We start from the raw sequence: 12368 nt of genomic DNA, 5'->3' as shown, positions 1-12368 counted from the left end.
AGATAGGTGAGAGTATTGATCACTGCTGAGAGTCTCTACCTTACTTGATCTAATTGTGATCTCACCCCTTCAAACCAGTATTATACTGCTAACCTTCTATAATTTTAGCACAAAACCCATCACGACTTTTAAATAAAATGGAAAGGATTTAAATTCTGTTGGACACCACATCACATAGCTTTTAGTATCGCTAAAAAAAAAATCACCAACGCCATCTTGTGTTTGGCGTCTTTTACCGCTTTTTCAAGCTTCTCAATTAGTTTTTTCACAAAAAACTGATTTCAGACACATATTACTACAGTTATTTTGCCAGTTACACTCATTACAACGATTTTCTGTAATTCCACGCTGGAAAATGCCAAGAAACACTAGATAGCGCTGGTGGTTCTTGTAGACCCTAGTGCCAATTTCCATTCTTATAGGTTACCCATACTGTTTGATATTGACAACATAACTACATAGCTACATAGCTTTTCGTTTGACTCCATACTTCTAATGCACAGCATGCTACATAGATTCACCCGCATAGCTTGCAAAAAAGGCAAAAAAAGACAGTTTGAGAAGAAAGCTGAAAACGAGAGTTTGCCGTATCGGGTAAAGTCTTTGTATAAAAAGACAGTAAAGATCCTTCGAGCTCCTCTTGTGCGGATCCTCTATACTCCTATCCCTTGGATAGAAAGTATAGAAGCCCCGTTCATTTATCTGAGATCCCTTTCAATTATCTGAGATGTATGCGATTCAAATGATTTTAATCTCTGTTCATGAAGATAAGGTAGATAAATGACCTTTCCCTCATAATTTCTTATAAATTTGATATAAATGTTCGTATGTTTTATACATTTTTATACATGTTTCATATATAAACTCCATAGTTTTTTGTTTTTTTTGGCCTTTGTTTTTATTCAACCATTTTCCCCTAATTATATGAAAAATATTGGGGAATTCCGTGGACATATTGTTAAAATCATGAAATTTTTCGGTACTGATCAAGTCTGATGGACGTTACCAAATTGTGAAAATCATGAAATTTTTGGGTGGTTATCAATCCTGAAGAGCCAAACTCCGTTGTCAAATTCTGTGGCCAAATTATGAAAATCATTACAGTTTATGGTGGTGATCAAGCATGAAGAGCCAAATTCCATTTTCAAATTATGAAAATCATGAGATATTTGGGTGGTGGTCAAGCCAGAAGAGGCAAATTTTAATGGCAACTTCCGTTGCCAAGCTCAGTTGCCACATTGTGAGATTTATGAGATTTTTGGGTGTGGATCAAGTCCGAAGAGCCAAATTCTATTGCCAAATTATGAAAAATCATGAGATTTTTGGGTGATGATCAAGTCTGAAAAGCCAAGTTCCATTACCAAATTATGAAAATCATGAGATTTTCGGGTGGCGATCAAGCCTGAAGAGCTTGACGCTGCACTTCAAATAATTTGCAACTCTGAGTTCGAATCTCATTTATTCATTATTTACACCTTAAAGTACCAAAGACGTCAAAATGAAAACATTCCTCACCCCCTGGACTCCTCTTAGGTCTATTTATACCAGAAAACCGGGATCTTCTACGATTTTTCTTTTGGTTGTTTTATAATTATGAAGACTATGAAATTTATCAAGTTATGCGTAAAGTTTCACCATTGTTGCCACACTGATCTGCTAAAAAAGAAGCAAAAACTAATTCGATAAATTTGATGATGCTTTTCGTATGCGAAAATTTGTAACTGGGAGGCTAAATCTGATTTTAGTTATTTTATTGTACCTTAATAATTTCGAACACTTTACAGTTTAGTGGGCAGCAAGTTATTATTTTCCAAGAGAACAAAGTGACGATAGGGTTTTACATTTACTGAATTGGCTGAGCTGATCTGTCTAGTTTATTCACTTCTCTTTTTTTCTTCCTCTTTCTCATTCTTTTTTTTATGATAGTTTTAACGTGAAATTTTTACTAGGTGCTCCTGGCCAACCTCCAATTAATGCTCCTGCAGTTGGCGTTAATTATTTTGGGCCAACAGAGATAGCAAAAGGACCTGTACGGTATTCTGGTAAGTTACCTTTTTTCGACGGTTATTTTTAGCTTTAAACACAAAAAAATCGTTATTTGGACGACTTAGAAAAGTGGTCTAAAACTAAAATGTTTTCGATGGAAAACAAATTTTGAATAATTGTAGTTTAAAGTTGGCAAACAATGCTGGAAAATAATTACTAAATTGTATTTCGAAAGAAGATAAACAAAAAGGTGACAATAAAAAAATGATTTCAATACATGAGGGTTGTTTTTTCAAGAGAGCGACAATCAAACAAGCAAGTGGTTAAATGTATCTAAATCTAAGCGGGGGGGGGGGGGATTTTTTGTTTTCAATTTTCTGAAGGAATTTTTTCCAAAGACCTTTTAGAATAAACATATCCACTAAAAAATATATTTTGAAAACTAGGGGTGAAAAGCTTTTGGGCACGCAAACCCCCACGCCCCGATAATGAATCTGAGATTATTTACAAAGTTTAGAAAAAGTGATAATAAATCCCCACAAAGGGGTAGGATCTAATGATAATTACTCTTGCTGAATTCCACGCAGAGAATCTTATTACATAGATTTCAAGCCTCTTTCAACAAAAATCTGGAAGTTTGTATTTTTGCAAGAAAGATGGGGACAGACGTGTGTTTTATCTATATACGATTGTTCTGCTGCAACCGCAATGCACCGTCTATACAAAATGATATATGAATATTTCGGCTATATAACCAATACGTCTTTAGCAAAAAAGAATAAAAACTAAAAAATATAAGCATTGAAAAAAAAATTCTAGTAAAAATCAGTTTTAAACTAAAAGCGGAAATTGAAGGAAAATTAGAGTAATTACTTCGTGGAAGTCCAACTAAGACTGATATAAAAGTTTACTCGTTCGTGCAATTTTTTTTTATGCTGGAGTGTTGGCTGCTACTATTTCTAAATAATAGTTTAAGGGCGCTTTTTGGCCTTGCAAAAAGCACCCTTTATGGGATTTTTGATGCCCCTCCTTTCACTCGACCGGAAGCTGTGATCTTCGACCCTTGCAAATCAGTCACGTCATTTATCACGGAATCCATTTTATGAGATTTTGACGAATTTTTCCTTTTTAATTTGTTTTCATAAGACTCGTTGGTCAAAGTTTTTTAATGTCTGAAGCAAAAATCAGTTACGGTTGGTCCATTAGTTTTTAGAGCGCATCAAATATATATATATATATATATATATATATATATATATATATATATATATATATATGTATGTATATATATATATATATATATATATATATATATATATATATATATTATATATATATATATATATATATATATATATATATATATATATATATATATATATATATATATATATATATATATATATATATATATATATATATATATATATATATATATATATATATATATATATATATATATATATATATATATATATATATATATATATATATATATATATATATATATATATATATATATATATATATATATATAAAAATAAATACCCTTTATTGCCATAATAGCACACAGCTAACAGTGGACGTCACGTGACAAGAAAATATATTACAATAAAACGAAATAAATGTAAAAAGGGATTATCCGAACATTTTCAATAAGTCCATCATTGTAGCGCTTCATGAAGTACAGAACAAAAGACGATAGGTACCGTCTTGATGCCTTTTTGGGTGGAGGACAAAGTAGACCCCTCTGTGTGTTTTTGGCCAACTTGTTTGTGGTTCTTGAAAATCCGCCAAAATTTGACGATGGGCATCAGAGTTTAGGCAATTTTTTCTACAACGCATTGTAAGATTGTGGCATCTATCAGATAGCTTTTGAAGCCTTAGTGTTTGTGTGTCCCCGTAGAATGTGAAATTTGTCCCAAGCTTTAATTGCCACGCCCGCTTTTTTTACTTCAAGACTGCGCATAATGGAAATTTGGATGTTAAAGACAATGAGGCATGCAAATCATTTTAGGCGTAGGGAAGCTTTTTGGAGACATGACTGTATATATGAATCCTATTTCAGGTTTCTTGTGAACATTACTACAAGGGCTTTTATTTCGTCTTTAGTTGAAAGTCCGATGTCTTTTTGAAATGGAATCGGGTGTTTTAAGAAGCTACATAAATCTTTCACTTAAGATGAATATCGTTTTGTGTATACAGTTCGTTTGAGATCTGCTTTTACAATATTTTCAATTTCTTAGGTTCCAATATTCTATTTTTAATGTACAAGTTTCAGTTTTTTCCTTTGCTTATTTTGCATTACTCTTTCTGTTCGTTTTATACTGAAGCCAGCTTGTTTGAATTCTTTCTTCAAAACTTTGAATTTTCACTTCGTTTTTTCATGTTTTTCATTCTCTTGTCTTGTTGCTATATAGAGCCACTGTATTCTTATAACTTTTTGCTTCTGTAAACAATTTTAGTAGTTCTTTTGAAGTTTATCTTCAATTCCACTGAGCACAATGTAGTTGGCCGCTTCTCATTCAATGAAACAGTGTTCTTGCCTCTTTTATGGGAAAATCTCAGTACAGTTGGTAATTATATAATTGCCTAGATCACATTGTCTTTCGAGTCGTTGGCACGCTAAACTTGAAAATCTTTGTCCTTGAGGATAGGGGTTCGAGTCCTAGTGTCACTGGTTATTTGGTTTGGTAAGGGGGACAGTGACGTGACTGCAAGCTCAGCCAGAGTTGACCCAGCTCTATATAGGTACCCGGAGAAATCCAGGGAACGTAAATAGGAAGGTTGTGCGAAAGCTCAGGATGGCTAACTCCTAACCCCGCATTTCACTTCCTGGCTGAAGGGCCGTACACCGACGGTAGGTAAAGTAAAGTCCGGTGCCGTATTCTTTACCTTTACATCAAATAATTGTTAAGAGTCGTGAAGCTTGATATAACAAAAGGTCGGCGTCTTCTTAAAGAGATTCTTATAGTAATATAGTCATAGAAACTGTAGAATCTCCTCTCAGTCTGAAGATGTATACACTGTGCACTTGGAGGTGGAGGAGGGGATAATGTTAAACTTTGAAGGTGGATTTTATTGTTCAAAATTTATATTATGTATATTACCGTATATCATTTATAACGTTGCTTTGGTAAGAATAGAATAATTTGATTTTTTTTTTTCGTTAAGACAATCCGAGTTTGGCAAGTATTGGGAAGGCCTTAATGCCCGAGAAGGTATCGACCGTGCCAGAGCAGAAGCCAGATATGCAGAGGTAATTAATTTGTCTGCTACTCCCTTTTTCTAATTGAAGTGAAATGTGTCTGTATATTGTGCAAAGAAGATAGTTTGCGTATTGGGAAGTGAACTTAGCTGTTAGTTGTTCGCTGGCTTGTTATGACTTCTTTTATTGCTAAAAACAAAAAAAGGAAGAAATTACTCCTGAAAGTTTTTTATTGCTCTCCATGTTTGCAGATACCTAATCTTAATTGCATTATAAACAGTAAAAAAGAAATTTTTTTTGGTTTTTGGTAATCTTTAGTATTTTGAAATTATTTTGCTATGAAGTTTTAGTTAAAAGTATTGAACTTATTGTTCGTAAGTATTGGAAGTTTCTAGGCCGAAGTGATAGTTTCTAGGCCGAAGTGATAGTTTCTAGGCCGAAGATAATCCTCCTTTTTATTTTTATTATTAACGCCTTGGCTCCTCAAATTCTATTTTATTGTCAACATTTTATTCGGAACAGTAACCTGTTTTCGGAATATTAATTTTCGGCAACCGTTCAAATCCGAAGAAATTGAAATACTTGAAATGATTTTAATAGTCCTTCTTTGTTAGTAAATTTAAGTTTTAATTTATATATTGAATTATCCGTAAACATTGAAAGTGGTACTTTTTAGGAAAGTAAACAAATCTTTTGTATTATTCAGCTACCATTCAAGTCCGTAAAAGTTGAAATAATTGCAGTGGCTTTGTTTTGTCTGTCTTCCTTTTTATGGTCGTTACATTGGTTATATTATTTATGGTTAATACATTGGTTATGCTAGATAGTCTTTGCGGCAGAGCCAGTGAAACAGTACCTGTATCAGACTGGTACTGTGAGATGTTTCACCCTAATAGGGGGGTGGGGGGGTCATCCACTTGCTTTAAGGTAAATATACTTCTTACTACCCAAGCCGTGGACAAAAGATTTTACTTGGAAAATTCTATTCTCTTTTTATGTTCATTAAAAAAAAAATAAAAAAAATAGATTAAAAAAAATGGAAATCAATCCGAAATTGGAATTGTCTCATAATTCTCTCAGGATCGTATTTTGGCAATCTGAATTCCAAAATTGTCGTTTTGGATCACAAAGTGGCTGAAAACGCCACTTTGCTGTGCCGCGATCACTTTTGCTACCTAAAAAGAGCTTTAAATGTACCCCTTTCGTCTGGGATGCGTTATCAATGTATCAATGATAGCGTTTTGACGGTGGAATTGTTAGATTCGTTTTAGAAATCATGCTTAGGAAGTTGGTACCAAGTGCTCTGCATTATAAACAAAGTGGTTTGAGCTCACTCTGTATGAGTAATAGCCTGATGTAGTGTTGTAATTGGTAAAACTAGTCACGGTAAAATTGGGTATTTTGCGTATTTTACCGTAATTTTACGGACCCACGTAAAATTGGTATCTTACATATTTTACGACGCCTTGCAATTTTGAGAGCTGTCAGAAAAAGGATTGAATATTATTATTTTTTTTTCTTTTTTTTGTATAGCTGTGTTCCTGGTTTAAAAGGCCGTCTGTCTGACTTAAGACTCTTGTTATCAGAACGATAAAGTGTATTATATTACAAGTAATTACAATTTTAAAATGGTGAAACATTACTGAAATAAAATTACATTAGTTCTATGAACTTTTAAAGACAGAAAGGGCTAGAAGCAGGCTTGACATGTGACAAACAAGAAAAAATAAATAAAATTAAATAGCCGAGAAAAATGAGGGTAATGTCCAGCGGACAAAAAAATAAGCTAAAATAATAAAGGCAGATATTTCGTCAGGGACTTCCGCCCAGCCGTCTTCAGTGCTTATAAAGAAGGTAGACTAACCTTTTGAATTAACTCTAACTGAGCAGAAGAAAGACTGAATAAAACAAACCAAAAAAACCAAGCCAGAATAAATGAAAGACTATTTACCAATTAGATTGAGCAAGGATTATCTGCTTAGTGATTGACTTAACTTGTCTACTGACCAAATTTTTATTAAAAGTGTGGACAGATGATCTTAATTTAAACTGAAAAGGATTTTTATTTGAATCCTTTAATTATAAGTTGTTGTAAATTGGGTTTATAGGAATATATCCAGTATCTCTACTTGAAGCAAGGTTAATGGATTTTTGTTTTAATTTCAATTGCCTCCTTAAAGAATGTGAGAAGCCATTTGCTTCAAATATTAAAGTTGCCTCATCAAAAAGAACTTCATGATCTGTCTAAATTGAAATGTCTACTCTCCTGTTTAAGTCAGGGGCAATCGTATTGCATTACCTATAGTAAAGGTATAGACCCATAAGGGTTCAATGTATTCATATTTGTTCATTTGTTTTTTCCCAAAGGCACTTCGTGTGGAAGGGGTGGTCGAATTAGCTTTAAAGGGGGCCCAGTCAATTGGAAATCGGAAGGTGCCAGTTCCCTTTTCTAAGATTTATCCTGCTTTTCAACGATTTGCTACCGAATGAGTTGTTACAGACTACAGTGTCTAAAAGAAATTCTTATTCTAGTTTAACGGCCCTTGTTTTTCAGCAGTTGTTTTGAAAGAATCTTCAGATAAATACAGAATTAGTTCTAAGGGAGAGACGATGGGGGTAGAGGTACAAATTTATATATAATCCTCAGGGCCGTATCCAGGACTTGCTTTTAAGGGGGTCGGGGGGGGGGGCTTCGGAACAGGCACGGTCACCTGAATCAGAATCTAAGTCGGAAGAAGAGGAGCTAGATTTACAAGCAAACCCTGTTGAAGAGAGTCTTAATGACTGTAAAAGTGACTGAATGTTCCGCTCTTATGACCCACTGCTTAGTTAATCAAAGTCTTACAAACCTCTTTTTTAATTGTGTTCGGTACTTATAAATAAAGAAGAAGAAAAATAACATGTATATGATATGAGGAATGTTGCTGAATACGGCTATTTAGATATGCAAGGCTATTAGGGTACAATTTCTTAGTTTTAATTGTAGAAAACAAATGACTAATATGATTTTACTCCCAAATAATGGTAAATTTGATTTTTTTTTTTTTTTTTTTTTTTTATTATTATTATTATTATTACAAAATGAACGTCCGAAATCAGGCACTATCCAATTGCTGAGGTATTACCCTAGGCACAAGATTACCAAAAGGATAAACTAGACAGTTAATTAGGTAGATAAAACTCCAGAGGAAGGGGCATTTCCTTTTTTAAGCCCAGGAAAATCAGAATCATTAAAAAATATCATTAAAAGCTGAAAGTGATGCTTAAAAAGAAATACTCAACTGATCTTGTAGCTACAGGGCAAATCTAAAACACCAATTTTACCCTTTATTTCTAGGGAGTACCTTATTTAACCGATTTTACTTACTGAGTTTTTATTTTACGGTAATTTTACAACACTAGCCTACAATGTCTTTGATGGCCTGGGCACGACCTTAAAAATGTATAATAATCTAGTCCTCAGTAAAGTATTTTTTTCTATTAATTTCAGGGGGGAGGAGAGGAAAAGTAAAAGGGTCTAAATTATGTTGCGATAGGTGTAATAAACTGCTATTTACAGTAGGAAATTACAATATTGTAGATTTCGTGACAGGTGCCCGCCTGAAGGCTTAAACAGGGGGACATGGAGCAGACTTGCCATATTTGTCATGTATGACTTTATATCACAGGGCGACAAGGAGTCGGGGTATCTAGACAATGATATAAAAAGTATTTATCAAACAGTATAGATTATGCGATGAAACAAGCTGTCTACGTGTGGCAAGGTAGGATTAACCACCTTTCTGTTTAGCGCCGTCATTTGGACCTCTTTTCCTCGCCATTATCATTGTTTAAATAACTGACGACTAACTCATTAGATTTTGGTTAAATGTGTAATTTACGTCTAAAGCGTGAAAAGGCATATCCATTTTATTTACAGTGCTTACCGTAAAGTTCATGATTTTGTTATAAATACTTTGTTATTTTTTTTTACCTTAAGGGAGGAACAATAGTTTGATGCAAATGTTCTATAGTTTGGTTCTATAGTCTAGGGTATTTAGTTTGACCAGAGCTAAACCATTACTGGATACAAGGGGCTCAGGTATGCCACAATGGTGTTAACAAAATGTAAAACTGCATACAGTGATAACAGATAATATAAATCTTTGGTTAGATTTTGTAGTCATTTATTAACAAATTTGACTTGAATCTATAGAATATATAGCCAAAAAAAAGCAGAGGATTCATTGTTGGTTCTGATTTTAATATGTCAGGGGCAAATAGCTCTGAGACCTTTTTTCTGTGTGGCTTGTGTTGGTTGAACGCGGAGAATGGTCTTAAGAGGGTTATAAATTAACTTGGCCACATACTTTTTTCCATGGACACATCGGATAGAAATTCAATGCCTTGATTGTGACATAGTACTTCATTGGCAATCTAGGTCACGAAATTTCTCTTATACATGCGTCGGGATTGTGAGCTCATAGTCTAAATTGTGAATTCAGTAATGTGGTTAGAAAGCAACACTGTGCCTTTGCATTGATGGGTAATAAGTTTGTATATTTTTTAGTTCACAATCCAACAATCCAGTTTAATAAACTTCTTTATCCCATCTATAATTCTGAACATTGTTTCAAGAATCTGGAATGTCCATGGAAAATGCCTTAAATTACCTTTAAAGGAATTATTTGGGGCTCAATTGCAATTTACTGGAAGTAGGTCAGTCCTGCTGGGCTTAATCTTATGAATATACAAATGAAAAACCTGATAAAATGTAAGAAAGTGAACTCCATAAGATCATCTCAAATTCTTCATTATAAGTATCTTCTCCTTTTTATTCTGTTTTTTGCTTTGATTTTTCTCCTTGGTTCTGCTGTTAATCGGTGGTCCCAAGTAAAAAGTATTTTACCTTATTTTACCTATAGAACAATTGTTCCTCCCTTAAGATCAAACAGGATAACAAAGTATTTATAACAAAATCATGAACTTTACGGTAAAAACTGTAAATAAAATGGATATACCTTCTCACGCTTTAGACGTAAATTACGCATTTAATTAAATCTAATGAGATAGTCTTCAGTTATTTAAACACTGATAATGGCGAGGAAAGGTGATCGAGTAGAAACCCAAATGGCCGGGCTATTTGGAATGTCCATGGAAAATTGTCTATGGAGAAAAAAAGGTATCGGAGCTATTTGCCCCAAAAACCGATTTTGTTATACCGATTAACAGCACCAATGACCATCGATTAACAGCAGAACCGAGGAGGAAAATCTATTCAAATGGATACGAATGACTATACTTGGTCGCAAGTCAGTGGTGCCCTGAGACAAAAATTTATAGAAATAAAGAAATGTGGACTTGATTAGATTGGTTATCGACAAAATGACAGCCCTGAAATTTCTAAGGATATCGGTCAAGTTTGAAGGAATATCGGCTTCAGGGTCTATTGTTGTCTTCTTTCAAGTTTACCGCTTCAATATTTAGTCGTGTTTTTTTTTTTTTATTTTTTTTTTTTTTTTATTGTTTTTTTTATACTTTGAACTTTGATTTCACCGTCAAAAGCCAAGTAGAGTAATTTAAGATAGAAAAGATTCTTAAGGGAAAAAGTAATGTTACTAAAATGTTAAACTTTTGGGCAGAGTAGAGTTGGGTTAGCTGCCAATCCCCCTAGAAATTATACAATTTAAAAAGACTTTATTTAACATATGAACTAAAAATTATTTACAGCGCAACGGAAAGAACAGAAGAAGAAAAGAAAAACATTCAGAAAGAAATAACGAAATTTCTTGTAACGGAACTAAATGAAATTGAGAGAAAATCAGAAGAACCCAAAACTGAAAGTGGCTCTACTGTAGAAACTGAAGAAGCCAAGAAAGAGAAGAGTGAACAGACCGATGGTGACCCTACTGTAGAAGTTGACGAAGCAGAAAAAAAGAAAAGAGAATTGTGAGTTTTATTTATTACATAAATTTGGCTACATGATTAGAACGCAAATCAAAACCGCATTTTAGTCGCTGTTACGCCTAAAGGTCTTATCTGACATTATAGATCCTCTTTAAGATGATTCGATACCTTTAAAGATAACCCTCTCCTGTCCATTATAAACTTTTTTAGCTTGTGTGGGCAAACATTTAGAATTGAACACCTCCAGGGAATATATGACCGTTTAGCCTGTTAATTTGTAGCCTGAAATGACTTTGGGGTTCAGGAAGGTAGTATCTTAGAATATCTTAAGACATTAACGAACATCTTGAAGGGGATTCTTCTTTAAGGGGAAATATTGTCAAACTGTTTTTGGGACAATTCTCAATTTTATTTTCTGTTCTACCATATAGTATTTGCACAATATATATATATATATATATATATATATATATATATATATATATATATATATATATATATATATATATATATATATATATATATATGTATGTATATATATATATATATATATATATATATATATATATATATATATATATATATATATATATATATATATATATATATATATATATATATATATATATGTATGTATATAAATATATATATATATATGTATATAAATATATATATATATATATATATATATATATATATATATATATACTATTTGTAGACATGAATATATAATGAGTCGGAGGTAAAAGGTTTGATACTGTCTCTGCAGGATTTTGACTCTTGTTGAGAGAATAGCATTACCAATTGCTGAAAACCATGTTGTGACAAGATGGGCCCAGGATTCCACAAAACCTCCATTCAATTGGAGGCCCCAGGGACTTATTAATGTCCAGTTCTAAGCCGGCTTAAGCGCTTCGGAAGTTATGTGATCCCCGTCCGGCACTGGGGCTCGGGATCATTGCTTTTCTTGAGGCCAAAATAATTGTTTAAAATGATTTAAAGAGCATGAAAATTGGAACTTGGAATGTTACAACGTTAAAAAATGACTATCGTATCGACATTTTGACTGACGAACTCAGACGATTTGAACTGGACTTATTAGGAGTTTTAGAAACTAATATCCCAGGGGTAGGGAGCATGAAATTAGGTGATATAGAATTTGTTTACTCAGACAGGAAGGATGGGGTACATAGACAGCGAGTAGGGTTCATGATGAATAAGGAAGTTGCTAAGTCTTGTTTAGGCAGGGAAGGTATTAATAATGGAATACTAATTGCTCATTTTATGA

The 12368-nt window shown here is 33.2% G+C and overlaps 1 protein-coding gene across 2 annotated transcripts in view; it reads left to right on the top strand.

Moving 5' to 3' along the window:
• LOC148951075 (uncharacterized) overlaps positions 1 to 12368 on the top strand; it is a 102372-nt gene that overhangs the window by 55515 nt on the left and 34489 nt on the right. For both annotated transcript variants that reach the window (XM_089090616.1, XM_089090615.1), the window contains exons 11-13: positions 1950 to 2042; positions 5161 to 5245; positions 10904 to 11122. In XM_089090616.1, the coding sequence (XP_088946742.1) occupies positions 1950 to 2042; positions 5161 to 5245; positions 10904 to 11122 (397 nt within the window). The remainder of the gene's footprint in view (positions 1 to 1949; positions 2043 to 5160; positions 5246 to 10903; positions 11123 to 12368) is intronic.

This window comes from Artemia sp. Qi Xiang Cuo, chromosome 6 (assembly GCF_049724085.1).
Source record: "Artemia sp. Qi Xiang Cuo chromosome 6, ASM4972408v1, whole genome shotgun sequence".
Lineage (NCBI taxonomy): Eukaryota > Metazoa > Arthropoda > Branchiopoda > Anostraca > Artemiidae > Artemia > Artemia sp. Qi Xiang Cuo.
This window is presented reverse-complemented; position numbering and strand designations above follow the sequence as displayed.